This window comes from Mesoplodon densirostris, chromosome 7, assembly GCF_025265405.1.
Source record: "Mesoplodon densirostris isolate mMesDen1 chromosome 7, mMesDen1 primary haplotype, whole genome shotgun sequence".
NCBI classification, from domain to species: domain Eukaryota; kingdom Metazoa; phylum Chordata; class Mammalia; order Artiodactyla; family Ziphiidae; genus Mesoplodon; species Mesoplodon densirostris.
This window is the reverse complement of record NC_082667.1, coordinates 95,669,057-95,687,740: the sequence shown is the minus strand read 5'-3', so window position 1 is coordinate 95,687,740 and position 18,684 is coordinate 95,669,057. Positions and strand designations below refer to the sequence as shown.

General features: G+C 37.6%; 1 protein-coding gene and 1 long non-coding RNA gene across 2 annotated transcripts in view; one reads left to right on the top strand and one right to left on the bottom strand.

The window, feature by feature from the left end:
- The window catches only part of LOC132493035 (uncharacterized), a 110,317-nt gene that overhangs the window by 67,239 nt on the left and 24,394 nt on the right, over nucleotides 1–18,684 (bottom strand). The gene's annotated exons all lie outside the window — the stretch shown is intronic.
- On the top strand, nucleotides 2,035–16,450 carry MMP7 (matrix metallopeptidase 7). Its single transcript, XM_060103559.1, has 6 exons — nucleotides 2,035–2,151; nucleotides 4,879–5,105; nucleotides 5,191–5,339; nucleotides 6,667–6,795; nucleotides 14,090–14,251; nucleotides 16,422–16,450. The coding sequence occupies exons 1-6, from the start codon at nucleotides 2,035–2,037 to the stop codon at nucleotides 16,448–16,450; spliced, it is 813 nt and encodes a 270-aa protein (XP_059959542.1).

The window sequence follows — 18,684 nt, the reverse complement described above, 5'->3', positions numbered from 1 at the left end:
GCAGAGGGAGGAACACTCCCAAACTCATTCTACAAGGCCACCATCACCCTGATACCAAAACCAGACAAAGATGTCACAAAAAAACAAAACTACAAGCCAATATCACTGATGAACATAGATGCGAAAATCCTCAACAAAATACTAACAAACAGAATCCAACAGCACATTAAAAGGATCATACACCATGATTGAGTGGATTTTATCCCAGGAATGCAAGGATTCTTCACTGTATGCAAATCAATCAACATGATAAGCCATATTAACAAATTGAAGGAGAAAAACCATATGATCATCTCAACAGATGCAGGAAAAGCTTTTGACAAAATTCAACACCCATTTATGACAAAAACTCTCCAGAAAGTAGGCATAGAGAGAACTTACGTCAACATAATAAAGGCCACATATGACAAACCCACAGCCAACATCGTTCTCAATGGTGAAAAACTGAAACCATCTCCACTAAGATCAGGAACAAGACAAGGTTGCCCACTCTCACCACTTATTCAACATAGTTTTAGAAGTTTTAGCCACAGCAATCAGAGAAGAAAAAGAAATAAAAGGAATCCAAATTGGAAAAGAAGTGAAACTGTCACAGGTTGCAGATGACATCATACTATACATAGAGAATCCTAAAGATGCTACCAGAAAAGTAATAGAGCTAATCAATGAATTTGTTAAAGTAGCAGGATACAGATTTAATGCACAGTAATCTCTTGCATTCCTATACACTAATGATGAAAAATCTGAAAGAGAAATTAAGGAAACACTCCCATTTACCGCTGCAACAAAAAGAATAAAATACCTGGAATAAACCTACCTAAGGAGGCCAAAGACCTCTATTATATTTTTCAGCTCCATCATATTTGGGGAGTTTCCCATGACTTATTATAGTAAAAAAGCCACGTGCTCTCTCAAGAAATGTGTATTCTATATAATGACAAAATGAATAGGTAGTGTGATATGACACAAAAAGCACTGGACTGGCAGTCAGGACTACTATTAACTGGCTGTGTGAGCCTTGGAGAAATAAGTGAACCTGTTGTCTTGGCTTCAGTTTCATCTTCAGGAAAATTGAAGTAAATGGACTAGAATCTCTAGGTCATGGGTCTTTAATTGCTATATGTAGAATAACCATTATGTGTGCTGAGGACCAAACTAGCCCAAGTGGTGGCTGGTCAGCAGCCAGAGTCAGGGTGATTGGAAGAGAAAGACTGGAGAAAGTGATTTCCAAGTTGAAGGCCAGCTTTGGAGAAACCTGCAACTACAGAAGGTGAAGCATGGTAAGTATGGTAGATGAACAGGCAAGCCCATGCCTGAAGGGTTTTTTTGTTTAATATTTTTTCATGTAATTCAAGAGGAATTCAAGTGATGTTGACCACTAAGAAAATAAATAATCTGATTAAAGGGAGACTTGACGAGGGAATTCTCAGGGCTCCACTAAGGTACCTGGAAGGTGAGGGAGTGGAGCACAGGCTTTACGGTGGCCACCGACCCAATCACAGAAGAGCATTTCCACGTGCCACTCCTCCCATCATTCCCCTCTATGACTTTGGAGACTGTTACAAAATGTTTGCTTAATAGTGATTTGAGTATTTGTATCTTTTATGTACCTTTCCGTGCATTTCAAATTTTTAAAAAATTATGTTAAGATAAAATATGTCCTGAATAATGCTCCCCAAATTTTTAAACTGAGAAGACATGTCTAAGTAGCAATTTGATTCTGGCAAATAAAGTGTGCTAAATTTAAAATTTCATGGGTCAAATTTATACAGAAGACAGGTGGGAGAAAAATCTTTTGAAAGATAAACACATTGTGTGCTTCTTGCCAATAAGCATGTAATACTTCCTCACTGTCATTAATAAAAGATAATACACACTTTCAAAGTTCTATAGACACTAAAAAGAAAGAAAACACTCAAATGCGTCACCTATTTCCACACTCAAGTCCGAGAAGCTATATAAATTTCTCCAGCCTCTGGCAGAAAACACCAAACCAACCGTAAGTCCGAGAGCAATCATCTGTGGACAGCAGCTATGCAGCTGGCCGTGCTGACCGTGCTGTACGCCATGAGTGTACTGCCTGGCACCCTGGCCCTGCAGCTTCCCCGGAAGGCAGGAGGCATGAGTGAGCTGCCGTGGGAACAGGCTCAGGTATGTCACTGGCACACTCACCTGGGCCTCCACAGGCTCACCATCAGCATTAGGAAGTATATTTTTCAATTTTAATAATTTTTCTGATTATATAGGTAATATATGTTTTAATCAAGTAGCTGTTAAGAGCAAGCTTTGGAGCCTGCCCAAAGTGGATTCAAGTTCCAACTCCTCCACTCAACTGTGTAGATGAACACAGGAATGTTATTAAACTTCTCTGAGCTTCAGCTTTCTAATTTGGAAGTTGGATAGTGTAATGATATCAACCAAATGGAGGTGTTGTGAAGCACTTTACAGAGTACCTGTGACATATTCAATAAATTGAAGTCCTTACTGCTACTATTATTTACTGTAACTTGAGATTTTTCTCATAAAGAGCAAAATGTTGCCTCTTAAGATGAGGACTGCTTGTGATGGAGAGACTTGAAAAGAAAAAATGAGGGTATAAGTTGCAGTCCTCCCACTGACAAGCCAATGATGATGGGCAAGGCATGAACTTCTGACTTTGTTTTCTCATATATCTAATAGAGATAATAATACTGTGTTTTATACCTCACAGGATTATTCTAGCGAATGAAGGAAGTGGTAACAATACCAATTATCATGTATGTAACAATTACAGATTATAAAGTACTTCATATATATTGTGTCATTGAATCCTTAGCTCTATCCTGGGAAAAAGAAGAAACCAAAGTAAGGTTAATTCACATACTTACTAACTGTAGAGATAAGAGTCAAGGACAAGTTCTGGTTCAAAAATCATGTTCTTTCCAATATACTACTTAATAAGTAGCCTAATAAGTGTAAGTAATTATTACCTGGTAAAATAATGGGACATCTACACCTAAGTATTGTTTATAAATTTAAGCTTAAGCATAAGAAAAGTTGTGTTTTATTTCACACTAACTTTGACTTTTTAAAAGTCCATGTAATACATTGGACTGAACCATATGAAATCAGTGATATTTGACAGGTTTTTTTTTTCTCCAAAGGAGCAATTTCATATGGGTCCACCTAATGGACTCTACAGAAGGAGTACACTTGCAAGAGTATTGAGTCCCTTTACCCACGGTGCACGTTGCCAATAAACCAGAGGGAGGTCCTCTAGGTTTAAAGGAAGGCAGGAAAATTCATCTTAAGGATGCAGAGAGATTTCTTACAAAGGGTGTCTTTGTAAAGCCTGTAGCTCTGGAAGGGAAAAAAATGAGCTATTTATTTTTAAATCAGGGATTAATTGCTAATTGTCATGGGTGAACAATAAGTGTTTGTTGTATTGAATGAAATAGTCATTGGTAACAGGAAGACAGAGCACAATATTGCTAAGGTTACTTACATAAAGCGCATACTCCTAAGCGGTTCTCAGACAAGTAAACATTACCACCTACTCCAAATTAGATTGCAAATGAGTGAGCCAATGTTTAAATCATTTCAAAGATATTATCACACATTATGTAACACTTTACATTTTTCTGATGAAATGGACTTTGGAATCAGAACAAAAGTTCAAATACCAGCTCCTTTGGTTACTCATGGGGTGACCTCGTGCAACTTATTTCACTCTTCTGAGCCATGATTCTTCAAATGTGAAATAGGAAAATAATGCCATACCTTACTTCACAGGGTGGTTATGAGGTTTAAATGAGATAAGTAATGTAAAGCTCCTGGTATAGTCCCTGGCACTAGTAAGTGCTTAATGAAAGTCCTTTGCTGCTGTTGTTATTTCATTCACTTTCTATTTTTTCCTATTTAGGCTGCTGGACTGCCATCCTCATACCCATTCACTAGTGTCCTTTAAGAAATTCCCAGAGGGCTTCCCTCGTGGCGCAGTGGTTGAGAATCCGCCTGCCGATGCAGGGGACACGGGTTCGTGCCCCAGTCCGGGAAGATCCCACATGCCGCAGAGCAGCTAGGCCCGTGAACCATGGCCGCTGAGCCTGCGTGTCCGGAGCCTGTGCTCTGCAATGGGAGAGGCCACAACAGTGAGAGGCCCGCGTACCGAAAAAAAAAAAAAAAGAAATTCCCAGGGACCCAATTGCCCATGGAATACACCTGAGAGACCTGCTTTATCCTGCAGTCTCACAAAGAGGGTTTTACTAAGGAGTTAGCCATGGAAAAAGCACTGGCCTGGCAGTCAAGAAACTCAGAGTCAGTTCTGCTACCAACTTAACATGTGACCCCAGGGCAAATCATTTAGTTACTAAGAGTTCTGATTTCTTCACCTGGAGAATATGTATATAAAACAAAATAATGTCATAATAACCTTTCCCGGGACTAAAATGTTAAGACATTTAACCTCAGCTGGGACCTGATCTCCAGAGAATTTTAGAAAGGGCTGGGTGACTTTGGATCTCCCCATAGGGTCTCTGATGCCAAGGGGAGGTCTCAGCTGTGCCCCTTGAGGGCACACTGAGCACTCTTCCTGATTGGCTATTACACACAAGTCTATGTTTTATAAAGTATACAGTGTGTTTCTCTTCAAAACATTTAATGGGATAAAAGAAAAATGGAGGGACTCTTTTGCTCATGAAATGAAATGGCAGTGCTTCATCATCAATATTAAGTTTTCTTTTCATTAATGCACTCTTGTTTTACTTGGTTACTATGTAAGTATTCTGCCTTCACACTACTATTTGGGTCCACAGGAGTCAGAGGCAAAGATGTACAGACTTCTGAGCTAAAAGAAGACAATAAACAAGAATTATAGATCAATTACTCTCTTTCCAATAGGACTATCTGAAGAGATTTTATCCATCTGACTCAAAAACAAGGGACCCCAATAGTTTAGAAGTCGAACTCAAGCAGATGCAAAAATTCTTTCGCCTGCCTATAACTGGAACATTAAGCTCCCATATTATAGAAATCATGCGGAAGCCCAGATGTGGAGTGCCAGATGTTGCAGAATATTCCCTATTCCCAGATCGCCCAAAATGGACTTCCAAAGTAGTCACCTACAGGTTAGTTTTGCTTTGGCTCATTTTAGCAAAAACAGTAAAGCCTATTTCCTAAAAGGTCAAACATTGTTTTCTTGTTTTCTACCAGGATCATGTCATATACTCGAGACTTACCACATGTCATAGTGAATCAATTAGTGGCAAAGGCCTTCAACGTGTGGAGCAAAGAGATCCCACTGAGCTTCAAGAGAGTTAGCTGGGGAATTGCTGATATCATGATTGGCTTTGCAAGAGGAGGTAAGGAAGATTCCTGCAGGCTGATCCTGTGTGCTATTTTGCTTGTTGTTTATATCAGTGCCCTCCTCTTTCTGGGATTTAAAATCTTTAAAGAGATATAGATATATGATAGATGATATATAGATAGATAGATCATCTCATTAAAGATCAATGGTCTTACACTTTTTCTAGTCCATTAACTTAGAGCCACTTTTTATAGCAGAAGATGGCAGACTATGGCCCATGAGCCAAATCTGTAAATAGTTATTAGAACACAGCCATGGTCCTTCATTTACCTATTGTCTATGAGTTCTTTGGGGCTACAATGGCAGACTATAGCAATTCTGACAGAGGTCTTCAAGCCTATACATCTGGTCCTTTACAGAAAATGTTTGCCAACCTCTGTTTTGTAACATGAATCATGATATACATATATATTTATGGGACAGTTTAAAATATATCTAACTAACATCAACATTAAACCAAAAGAAGAGGTTACAACTTCCAAAGGCCTGATGTGGTCTCCAACAAGTGAACAGTCCCTGTGGCTTATTGCCAACACCCTTCATGTAGTAAAAAGTAGAAAATAGAGAATTTTCATATTAAAGGGCTTAAGGAGCTATAACCCATATACATGAACTGCTATTAACTGCTGGTGTTTCATGGTACAAATTTAGAGGAAAATGTTGGTCTTTTTGGCCTGTTTTAATGTTAAACTTCCTGGGTGCTGTGAATTTAGCCGAAATTTGAGCTTCAACCACAATATCAACAAGACTGAAGAAAACCTTACAGAAAAGCACGGATCATGGCACTCTATGTTTTTCAAGAACTGGATAAACTGGATATGGCCTGACACCAATTTGAAAATAAATGTCTCTGCATCACAAATAAAAGCACTATCAAAATCTATTTTAAGACACCTTGAGCACAGTTCTTCAAGAGACTGTCTACTACACCCACAAAGAAAAAGTTGGGTTCTTAAGAAAATGTATATTAAATGGTATGCAATTACCTGCTGAATCCAGTACTCAAACTCATGGTCTACTCTGCCACCATCCAGCTAAGGAAAATGATCAACTATAACACTTAGACGCCACCATAAGTAGGACGTGAATGTATTTAAAGTCCATATCAGTAAGCTTTCAACATGTGGTGGTTATCAGGGATGAGCAGTGGTTCTGTGAAAGAAAAAGTCCCTGTGACAAATAAACACCCAAACCATCCTGTGTATGCAGCTGACTGCTTGAACTAATCTTTCTAACCTCAATAATCATGCACTGTAAACTAAAAGATGAAATGACTGGAGATAAATTCAGTCACTAAAGGCAATTATCCTTTTTTCTTTCAGCTCACGGGGACCCCTACCCATTTGATGGGCCAGGAAACACACTGGCTCATGCCTTTGCACCTGGGCCAGGCCTGGGAGGAGATGCTCACTTTGATGAGGATGAACGCTGGACTGATGGTAGCAGTATAGGTACAGCATCCCAAGCCTCTTCCACTACATATCCTTTTTAAAATCCTGAATTTTTAGATCTTAACTATCTTTGACAATTGAAAGCAATTAATAATAGTTATTGAGTGCTTGCTAACTGCCACCTCTGTGCTTTAAATGCATTATTGCATTTAATATGCTCATAATGCTCCATATATAAAAGATAGATACTCAGGCTACAGAGTCAAAAAATGGTGAGTTCAATTTGCTGTACCTCTACCAATTACTCACTTTGTATCTTTGGGCAAGTTATTTAACTTCTCTGAGCCTCAGTTTCCTTATCTATGAAATGGGACTATAAATAATTCCTACCTCACAGGATTCTTGTTGGAATTAAATGAGATAATGCTTATGCAGTGCTTAGCACAGTGCTTGGTATATATTAATAATTCAGTAACTTATAGCTCTTTTATATATATCCCCAAAATAAGTTTTTTAATTGAAGGTGAAAGAGGAGCAGAGACTATGATATTTGAGAAGTATATACAGTTCTGATATTATTCACTGTTTTTCAGAAAGAACCCACACCATAACCCAGCCCATCGTATTCATCACTTTACAAAGTAGAAGAACACAGACAAAACAGAAAACTAATGAAGAGAAGCTCTAGATAAATAATCCTAATTGGAGACAATGCTTTTTTCTTTTTTTACATCTTTATTGGAGTAAAATTGCTTTACAATGGTGTGTTAGTTTCTGCTTTATAACAAAGTGAATCAGTTATACATATACATATGTTCCCATATCTCTTCCCTCTTATGTCTCCCTCCCTCCCACCCTCCCTATCCCACCCCTCTAGGTGGTCACAAACCACCGAGTTATCTCCCTGTGCTATGCGGCTGCTTCCCACTAGCTATCTATTTTACGTTTGGTAGTGTATATATGTCCATGCCACTCTCTCACTTTGTCAGTTTACCCTTCCCCCTCCCCATATCCTCAAGTCCATTCTCTAGTAGGTCTGTGTCTTTATCCCTGTCTTACCCCTAGGTTCTTCATGACATTTTTTTTCTTAAATTCCATAAATATGTGTTAGCATACAGTATTTGTCTTTCTCTTTCTGACTTACTTCACTCTGTATGACAGACTCTAGGTCCATCCACCTCATTACAAATAGCTCAATTTCATTTCTTTTTATGGCTGAGTAATATTCCATTGTATATATGTGCCACATCTTCTTTATCCATTCATCCGATGATGGACACTTAGGTTGTTTCCATCTCCTGGCTATTGTAAATAGAGCTGCAATGAACATTTTGGTACATGACTCTTTGAATTATGGTTTTCTCAGGGTATATGCCCAGTAGTGGGATTGCTGGGTCGTAGGGTAGTTCTATTTGTAGTTTTTTAAGGAACCTCCACACTGTTCTCCATAGTGGCTGAACCAATTCACATTCCCACCAGCAGTGCAAGAGTGTTCCCTTTTCTCCACACCCTCTCCAGCATTTATTGTTTCTAGATTTTTTGATGATAGCCATTCTGACTGGTGTGAGATGATATCTCATGGTAGTTTTGATTTGCATTTCTCTAATGATTAATGATGTTGAGCATTCTTTCATGTGTTTGTTGGCAATCTGTATATCTTCTTTGGAGAAATTTCTATTTAGGTCTTCTACCCATTTTTGGATTGGGTTGTTTGTTTTTTTGTTATTGAGCTGCATGAGCTGCTTGTAAATTTTGGAGATTAATCCTTTGTCAGTTGCTACATTGGCAAATATTTTCTCCCATTCTGAGGGTTGTCTTTTCATATTGTTTATGGTTTCCTTTGCTGTGCAAAAGCTTTGAAGTTTCATTAGGTCCCATTTGTTTCTTTTTGTTTTTATTTCCATTTCTCTAGGAGGTGGGTTAAAAAGGATCTTGCTGTAATTTATGTCATAGAGTGTGCTGCCTATGTTTTCCTCTAAGAGTTTGATAGTTTATGGCCTTACATTTAGGTCTTTAATCCATTTTGAGCTTATTTTTCTGTATGGAGTTAGGGAGTGATCTAATCTCATACTTTTACATGTACCTGTCCAGTTTTCCCAGCACCACTTATTGAAGAGGCTGTCCTTTCTCTACTGTACATTTTTTTTTTAAGTGGCTACTGGCTACTGGCCCTGAAAGTGAAATGAGTACTTGTGTTTGGCAATAGGAATTCACCACTACAGTGATGCCTTGCCATGAAAATCTAACCTATGTAAAATTATGACACTGCTTCCGTTTCACATCTTGCATACCTTTTTCATTCTTCCTTCTTCCCACTCAAGGTAAGCTAAAGACAGCTTCCTTCGATCTAATGCACCACAATTAGAACTCTGGCCACTCAAACACACTCACACCTTCCCCCTTATTTGCAAAGCCTTTTTATGAGTCTGAGGGAGACAGAGCACATACATAATACACTTTAACAAATCAAAAGCAAATCCCAGCATCGCCTGGAGTTCCTGCCTTATGGTTGTGCTTTCTCAAAGCCAAATTTCTCTCTCCTGCTATTCAAAGTCACTATCATTTATTGAATAGCCATTATTATTTTCCAGATATTGGGAAACTCATTATGACAAATCAACAAGGTAAGAATTATTATCTCCATTTAACAGAAGAGGAACTGAGACTCAGAAATACCCATTAATTTGTCCAAAGTTGTCCAGCTAGTAAGTAGCAGAGCTGGGTTTCAAAACCAGGTCTTTATACAATACTTATAAGCCTTTGCTTTCCTCTACTGAATACTGCTATCTGAGTGATTACATAAGAAGCAAATAGGCAGAAAAACATTATATTAAAAAAAAAGTGATGAGATTAAAGCACTACTATTCTTTTTTTAAACTTTATTGAAGTATAGTTGATTTACAGTGTTGTGTTAATTTCTGCTGTACTGCAAAGTCATTCAGTTATACACATATTCTTTTTCATATACTTTTCCATTATGGTTTATCCCAGGATATTGAATAGAGTTCCCTGTGCTTTACAGTAGTACCTTGCTGTTTATCCATTCTATATATAATGTTTTGCATCTGCTAATCCCAAACTCCCAATCCTTCCCTCCCACACCCCCACGCCCTTGGCAACCAGGAGTCTGCTCTCAATGTCTGTGAGTCTGTTTTTGTTTCATAGATATGTTCATTTGTGTCATATTTTAGATTCCACATAAAAGTGATATCAGATGGCATTTGTCTTTTTTTTATTTCACTTAGTATGATATCTCAGGTCCATCCATGTTGCTGCAAATGGCATTATTTCATTCTTTTTTATGGCTGAGTAGTATTCCATCATATAAATGTACCACATCTGCATTTTTTATTATCTTTACTGGAGTATAATTGCTTTACAATGGTGTGCTACTTTCTGCAGTATAACAAAGTGAATCACCTATACATATACATATAACCCCATATCTCCTCCCTCTTGCGGCTCCCTCCTACCCTCCCTATCTCACCCCTCTAGGTGGTTACAAAGCACCAAGCTGATCTCCCTGTGCTACTGTGGCTGCTTTCCAATAGCTATCTATTTTACATTTGGTAGGGTATATATGTCCATGCCACTCTCTCACTTCATCCCAGGTTACCCTTGCCCCTCCCCATGTCCTCAAGTACATTCTCTATGTCTGCATCTTTATTCCTGTCCTACTCCGAGGTTCTTAAGACCCCCCCTTTTTTTTAAGATTCCATATATATGTGTTAGCATACTGTACTTGTTTTTCTCTTTCTGACTTATTTCATTCTGTATGACAGACTATAGGTCCATCCACCTCGCTACAAATAACTCAATTTCATTTCTTTTTTATGGCTGAGTAATATTCCATTGTATATAAGTGCCACAACTTCTTACCCATTCATCTGTCAATGGACACTTAGGTTGCTTCCATGTCCTGGCTACTGTAAAGAGTGCTGCAATGAATATTGGGTACATGATTCTTTTTGAATTATGGCTCTCTCTGGGCATATGCCCAGCAGTGGGACTGCTGAGTCGTATGGTAGTTCTATTTTTAGTGGTTTAAGGAACCTCCATAGTGTTCTCCATAGTGGCTGTATCAATTTACATTCCCACCAACAGTGCAAGAGGGTTCCCTTTTCTCCACACCCTCCCCAGCACTTATTGTTTCTAGATATTTTGATGATGGCCATTCTGACCAGTGTGAGGTGATACCTCATTGTGGTTTTGATTTGCATTTCTCTAATGATGAGTGATGTTGAACATCCTTTCATGTGTTTGTTGGCAATCTGTATATCTTCCTTGGAGAAATATCTGTTTAGGTCTTCTGCCCATTTTTGGACTGGGTTGTTTGATTTTTTGATATTGAGCTGCATGAGCTGCTTGTATATTTTGGAGATTAATCTTTTGTCAGTTGCTTCATTTGCAAATATTTTCTCCCATTCTGAGGGTTGTCTTTTCATCTTGTTTATGATTTCCTTTGCTGTGCAAAAGATTTTAAGTTTCATTAGGTCTAATTTGTTTCTTTTTGATTTTATTTCCATTCCTCTAGGAGGTGGGTCAAAAAGGATCTTGCTGTGATGTATGTCATCCAGTGTTATGCCTATGTTTTCCTCTAAGAGTTTTATAGTGTCTGGCCTTACATTTAGGTCTTTAATACATTTGGAGTTTATTTTTGTGTATGGTGTTATGGAGTGTTCTCATTTCATTCTTTTACATATAGTTGTCCAGTTTTCCCAGCACCACTTATTGAAGAGGCTGTCTTTTCTCCGTTGTATGTTCTTACCTGCTTTGTCAAAGACAAGGTGACCATAGGTGTGTGGGTTTATCTCTGAGCTTTCTATCCTGTTCCATTGGTCTATATTTCTGTTTTTGTGCCAGTACCATACTGTCTTGATCACTGTAGCTTTGTAGTGTAGTCTGAAGTCAGGTAGCCTGATTTCTCCAGCTCCATTTTTCTTTCTAAATATTGCTTTCGCTATTCGGGGTCTTTTGTCTTTCTGTACAAATGTGAAATTATTTGTTCTAATTCTGGGAAAAATGCTTTTGGTAATTTGATAGGGATTGCATTGAATCTGTAGATTGCTTTGGGTAGTATAGTCATTTTCACAATGTTGATTCTTCCAATCCAAGAACATGGTATATCCCTCCGTCTGTTTGTATTCTCTTTAATTTCTTTCGTAAGGGTTCTATAGTTTTCTGCATACCGGTCTTTTGTCTCCTTAGGTAGGTTTACTCCTAGATATTTTATTCTTTTTGTTGCAGTGGTAAATGGGAGTGTTTCCTCAATTTCTCTTTCAGATTTTTCATCATTAGTGTATAGGAATGCAAGAGATTTCTGTGCATTAATTTTGTATCCTACTACTCTACCAAATTCATTGATTACTGTTAGTAGTTTTCTGGTAGCATCTTTAGGATTCTCTATGTATAGTATTATGTCATCTGCAAACAGTGACAGTTTTACTCCTTCTTTTCCAATTTGGATTCTTTTTATTTCTTTTTCTTCTCTGATTGCTATGGCTTAAACTTCCAAAACTATGTTGAATAATAGAGGTGAGAGTGGGCAACTTTGTCTTCTTCCTGATCTTAGTGGAAATGGGTTCCGTTTTTCACCATTGAGAATGATGTTGGCTGTGGGTTTGTCATATATGGCCTTTATTATGTTGACATAAGTTCCCTCTATGACTACTTTCTGGAGGGTTTTTATCATAAATGGGTGTTGAATTTTGTCAAAAGCTTTTTCTGCATCTATTGAGATGATCATGTGGTTTTTATTCTTCAGTTTGTTAATATGGTGTATCTCACTGATTGATTTGAGTATATTGAAGAATCCTTGCATTCCTGGGATAAACCCTACTTGATCATGGTGTATGATACTTTTAATGTGCTGTTGGATTCTGTTTGCTAGTATTTTGTTGAGGATTTTTGCATCTATGTTCATCAGAGATATTGGCCTGTAGTTTTCTTTCTTTGTGACATCTTTGTCTGGTTTTGGTATCAGGGTGATGGTGGCCTCTTAGAATGAGTTTAGGAGTGTTCCTCCCTCTGCTATATTTTGGAAGAGTTTGAGAAGGATAGGTGTTAGCTCTTCTCTAAATGTTTGATAGAATTTGCCTGTGAAGCCATCTGGTCCTGAGCTTTTGTTTGTTGGAAGATTTTTAATCACAATTTCAATTTCAGTGCTTGTGATTGGTCTGCTTATATTTTCTATTTCTTCCTGGTTCAGTCTCAGAAGGTTGTGCTTTTCTAAGAATTTGTCCATTTCTTCCAGGTTGTCCACTGTATTGGCATAGAGTTGCTTGTAGTAATCTCTCATGATCCTTTGTATTTCTGCAGTGTCAGTTGTTCCTTCTCCTTTTTCACTTCTAATTCTGTTGATTTGAGTCTTTTCCCTTTTTTCTTGATGAGTCTGGCTCATGGTTTATCTATTTTGTTTATCTCTCAAAGAACCAGCTTTTAGTTTTATTGATCTTTGCTATTGTTTCCTTCATTTCTTTTTCATTTATTTCTGATCTCATCTTTATGATTTCTTTCCTTCTGCTAACTTTGGGGGGTTTTTTTGTTCTTCTTTCTCTAATTGCTTTAGGTGTAAGGTTAGGTTGTTGATTTGAGATGTTTCTTGTTTCTTGAGGTAGGGTTGTGTTGCTATAAACTTCCCTCTTAGAACTGCTTTTGCTCCATCCCATAGGTTCTGGGTCATCGTGTTTTCACTGTCATATGTTTCTAGGTATTTTTTTATTTCCTCTTTGATTTCTTCAGTGATCTCTTGGTTATTTAGTAGTGTATTGTTTAGCCTCCATGTGTTTGTATTTTTTACAGATTTTTTTCCTGTAATTGATATCTAGTCTCATAATGTTGTGGTTGGAAAAGATACTTGCTGATTTCAATTTTCTTAAATTTACCAAGGCTTGATTTGTGACCCAAGATATGATTTATCCTAGAGAACGTTCCAGGCACACTTGAGAAGAAAGTGTATTCTGTTTTTTTTTGGATGGAATGTCCTATAAATATCAATTAAGTACATCTTGTTTAATGTATCATTGAAAGCTTGTGTTTCCTTATTTATTTTCATTTTGGATGATCTGTCCATTGGTGAAAGTGAGGTGTTAAAGTCCCCTACTATGACTGTGTTACTGTTGATTTCCCCTTTCATGGCTGTTAGCATTTGCCTTATGTATTGAGGAAAGCACTACTATTCTGATTCCTCTTCTAAACCTTCTGCCCTTGTGAAGGCCTGGAAACAAATAAGCAAACTATGGAGAATTTAAACGGTTAGGTATTTTATAGTTATTTTATTTTTATTATTATCTATTTTGATTTTATTATATATATAGTTATTTTTTACAGTTATTGTATGTCTCTTTTGTTGCAGGAATTAATTTCCTGTATGCTGCAACTCATGAAGTTGGCCATTCCTTGGGTCTGGATCATTCATCTGATCCTAATGCTGTGATGTATCCAACTTATGGAGAAGGTGATTCCAAGAATTTCAAACTTTCACAGGATGATATCAATGGAATTCAGAAATTATATGGTAATATTTACGATTTCCATATTTCCAATGTCTCCTTAAGACATTGCCTTCTTTGGGTAGGCTTGAATGAGAAAGGCTGGGAAACAGGTATTTACTTGGAAAAACACACTGGAACTTTTATAACTAAAAGCCTATTGAGGGGAGAAATTTGAGACATTAGATACTTGAAATTTAATCATGCTATTTTATACTATGAGGATACTGATTTTAAGTTTTCAGTAATACAGTATCATTTGGTGAAATCATGAAAATGGTGCTCTCAAACTTTTTTATAAGCTGCCACTCACTCTTCTTTCTTGCTTGGTTCAAATACTTTAGGGAGCCTCCCCCATAGGGGCGGACAGAGGAACATAACACCTTCCACCGTAGCTTCCCGCTCCCAAGGGTTTGGCCCTAGGTGCTTAAAAGTTACCCAAATTTTCCTGCCTGTATATATGCATAGGGAAATGGGTTAACCATAGACAGTGACTTATAATTGCTGGTCATGACGGGTATGAATATACCATGTCCCAAGCTACACTTTTTTGTTTTAATCAAGTTCCAAATTCAATTTAAAAGAATAAACTGATTTGTATTTGCTTGATCAAGTCAGAAAGAGTAATGTGAGAAAGAAATCAAAGGACAAGGATAAAAAGCCATGTCTCTAGATAAAGATGAGAATAGTAAGAATCAAAGAAGCTAAATAAATCGTCCAAGGACAAGAGGCTGCTGAGTTCCTGAACAAAGATTCCAAGCCAGGGCTGCATGATTTCACATTCTTTCTACTTCATATTTCAGCTTATCATTACTTAGTATGCTTCTGAAAGCAATTTGGAAAAGAAAATACATATAGAATGATATCTTTAAGTACACAGACATAATTAAACCTTTCCGGCAAATTACCAGGATGATAAGAATATTCAGCAAAAAGATAACGTAAGAGTCTCTGAATGTTCAGAAGAGCAATGAAAGTGCTTCCACATAATAAATAATGTAATGTCCTCAGGGGGAAATTACTCCTGTAGGATAATGGATTTAAGCTATCAGTTGAACCTATAACTTACTATCAATCAGCATCTCCCAAACTGTGTTCCCAGAACACTGGTCCTACCAGACAATTCCCCAAAAAAAGATGTTTTGGAGAAACAAGTTCAAAAACCACTACCTACTGTATTTAAAGTGCACAGGATGTTAAAAAGGATCTAACAAACTGTCATTTAACTCAGCGCTTCCCAAATTATAATCCTTTTTGTGGCACACCCATTGAAGCTTCTCAGAATAGCATTTCAGAGAACACGTTTTGGAAAGTACCATTAACTGTACCACAAAGTTCTGACTTAAGGAGCTGCTTGTGTCCAAAAAAGTTCATGAATCACTGACAATTTTTGGTAAAGTCAACATCAACAAAACAGAAAATAGTACCTCCCCTTATATAAAACTACGGAACTTACAGAATACTCTATGGCATGTGTAACTATCTTTGAACCTTAAGAAAATTAGAAAGGGCCTGAAAAATGTTCTTTGGCAGACTGATTAGATCTAACATAAAGAAGATGGATTAGTGCATTCAATCCTTAAGTATTAGACAGTGAAGTGCCTCTAGTCAAAGTTGGAAAGAGGTAGCTTCTGGACAAATGAAAGTAAGATTAAATTACATAGGTTTTTAATGTAGGTAGTTTATTAATACAAGACACTTCTTGTGAGCAGAAAATATAAATTCAAAAGAATGTGCTTAAACTCATGGATATAAAATTCCCAATGTTCCTTTCAGAATAATAAAAATAATAGCTAAAATGCATCAAATTTTTATAGTGTACCAGGCATTTCATGTGCAATAGCTTATTTAATTCAACAATCCAATGAGTTGTTACTGTCCTCATTTTACAGGCTGGTAATCTAACATGAAGAGAAGCTAAGTAATAACTTACCCAAGATCACATGGCTGGTAAAATGAGAGAGTGAAAAGACAGGGTGCAAAGATATCTGACCACCCAGGGAACTACACTCCATACAGTGTTGTCTTTTTAGCCTTTGGAGGTTGTTCTTCAGAACCATTGTCCCAGGCACAGAAACTGGGCTGGATGAATGATGGACTGTACATACTGTGACATTTCTTGTGTTTTTATAGTCTTAGGATTTTTTTAATATGCTTTATACATTGTCAGAATGTTCCTATTTTGTCTCTTTACAGGAAAGAGAAATGATTCAAGAAAAAATTAGAAACTTCAAGGAGAACACAGATTCATTCATTGGATTCTATATAGTTGTTCCCAACCAGAATTAAAGAACACAGTTGTTGCACTCCATTTACCCCTTACTGCCTCCATCCTTGTATTGTGGTTGGTTTTGTACATCTCTCTCCCCCTCCGGGGATAAACTCTATTATGACATTACTATGTCTTACTCATCTATGACTCTCCTCAAGCAACATGCACTTGGTGGATGTCAATAAATGTTAAATACATAGATAAATAAAATTTTTATTCCATGGTAAAATGATTTCTATTTGGAAGTACTGTTTCTGTGGCAAGAGAAGATACAATGAAATCAGACTAAGATGAGAAAAAAGAATTAAATAACCCCACCACATTATTTTGGGACTTCAGCTGCACCTCACCCTATCAACAGTTGGGTAAGGTATAGTATAGTATAGTATAGTACAGTACAGTATAGTATAAACCAAGATAGTATAACCCAAAGGTACCTTAAGTTCCCCTAATCCTTTGGTCCAATCCCTCACTCTGAGTATTCTGGGAAGTCCAAATCTTCCCACAAAATGTGTGTGAATTCCCAGGGATTTACAATCTCATAGTCCCTTCTGGCACCAAGTTCCTACCCCTGAACTGACTTCATGGCATCTCTCCGACCACAGCTGCTCTGTGTTCCCTTTCCTCTGCCCCATCACAACCCAAATATCAATCTCACCCCCTTCTTTTTTACTTTCTCCAAACCAGTCCTACAAGGCTTTTGTGAGATTGTTGACACTGCTGAAGATGTGCATCAACGGTGAGATTTTACACTGCACAAGGACAATGAAATTGAACTAAACTCAAATTGGATATTATCCTCACCCTTCAAATCCTTTACCCATCCCAGCATCAGGAATTTCCCACTGGCCACCTACCTCTGCAGGCTCCAACCTCCTACCACATCTCTCCCTAATCCTCAAATCTCTAAACCCCAGTCCTTCTGACTTCCCTCAGAAACTCATTTCCTGAGGTTCAAGTAGCTCTCCCTCTTGGTGCACCAAGACTCGCTACTGTGTTTCTGTGGGAAAAACACTCTCTATGCGGGGCTTAACCCTTTAGCAGGATACAGAGCTGGCAAAGGCTTTTCCATTTCAGCCGTTCCTCCTCCACACTCCCTACACCCATGCATGTTTCTCTACAAATAGAGGGATAAATCATTGTAATTTACTTTCTTACTGATACAAATTATGCCACACATAAGCACTCTGAAAAGATGTATTCATTTTTAAAAATTTCATTTAAGGATTTTTTTCACCCAAAATGGATCAATAATCCAAAACTCAGAAATACCACCAAAACCATTAGGAAGCCATTCCAGGGACAGATAATATGAGGGGGGAATCTACAACCTAGGCAAAATGAGTTATATATTCAAAGACTCTCTTAAAACATAAGGGAATAGGTCTATAATAAAAATGAAAAGGAAGAAGTCATTAAATTTAAGTTCCTCATTTTGTAGATGATAAAACAGACGAAGAGAGGTTAAATTTCCATAAATTTTGCAGTAAACAAATGTGTCCTGTGATTAAAGCATTTTGTTTGTTTGTTTGCCTGTTTGCATTTTGGTTTGGGCAGCAGAAGGCAATATCCAACTTGTAGCTGAAATGGATATTGTTTTTACCTGCCCAGCATCCCTTCACCCTACTTTTTGGGATAGGGACAGTCTTTCCCCTTTGTATGTTATCTTAGTGAGACATACTTTAGTATGCCACATGCTGCCAGGGCTGAGAAGGGAGTACAGGACCCAAGTTTGGCCTATCAGACACTCCCTCTGAAAACACCAGACACTGATTCACCCTGGTAGTGGGTTTTGGAGACACTGCCTGTTCATTCCTGCACCCAGATAAATCTCTGAAGCTGCCTTGGGTCCTCTCCTACAAACAGCTTAGGTACAGGGCATCTCTTGCAGGTTTTGCAACTGACTGCATTGCCTTCTAATAAATTTTGTCTTTTGCTTATGTTAGCAAGAGTGAGTTTATGTCTGTTGCTTGCAAATCCCTGACACAGTAGCTTGAATGGCTCTCCTATGGTATCTGATATATGGACTCTGTTATATATCTCACCACATACTCCACTCTTAACTCTATGAAGTTAAGCTCTAACTGAGCATAGAAGTTGAATTTTCTTATTCCTATCCAAAAACCATAAAGCTGACTTCTAAACAGAAATTTTTCCTAAAAAATAAGGAACAATGTTCTTTTTTTT

What these genes read in the sequence shown, in the direction of transcription:
- MMP7 (XM_060103559.1), top strand. Translation starts at nt 2,035, where the DNA reads ATGCAGCTGGCCGTGCTGACCGTGCTGTACGCCATGAGTGTACTGCCT. An exon ending in TCCAAAGTAGTCACCTACAG is followed by an intron (nt 5,106 to 5,190) that starts GTTAGTTTTGCT and finishes GTTTTCTACCAG; the next exon opens with GATCATGTCATATACTCGAG. An exon ending in GACTGATGGTAGCAGTATAG is followed by an intron (nt 6,796 to 14,089) that starts GTACAGCATCCC and finishes CTTTTGTTGCAG; the next exon opens with GAATTAATTTCCTGTATGCT.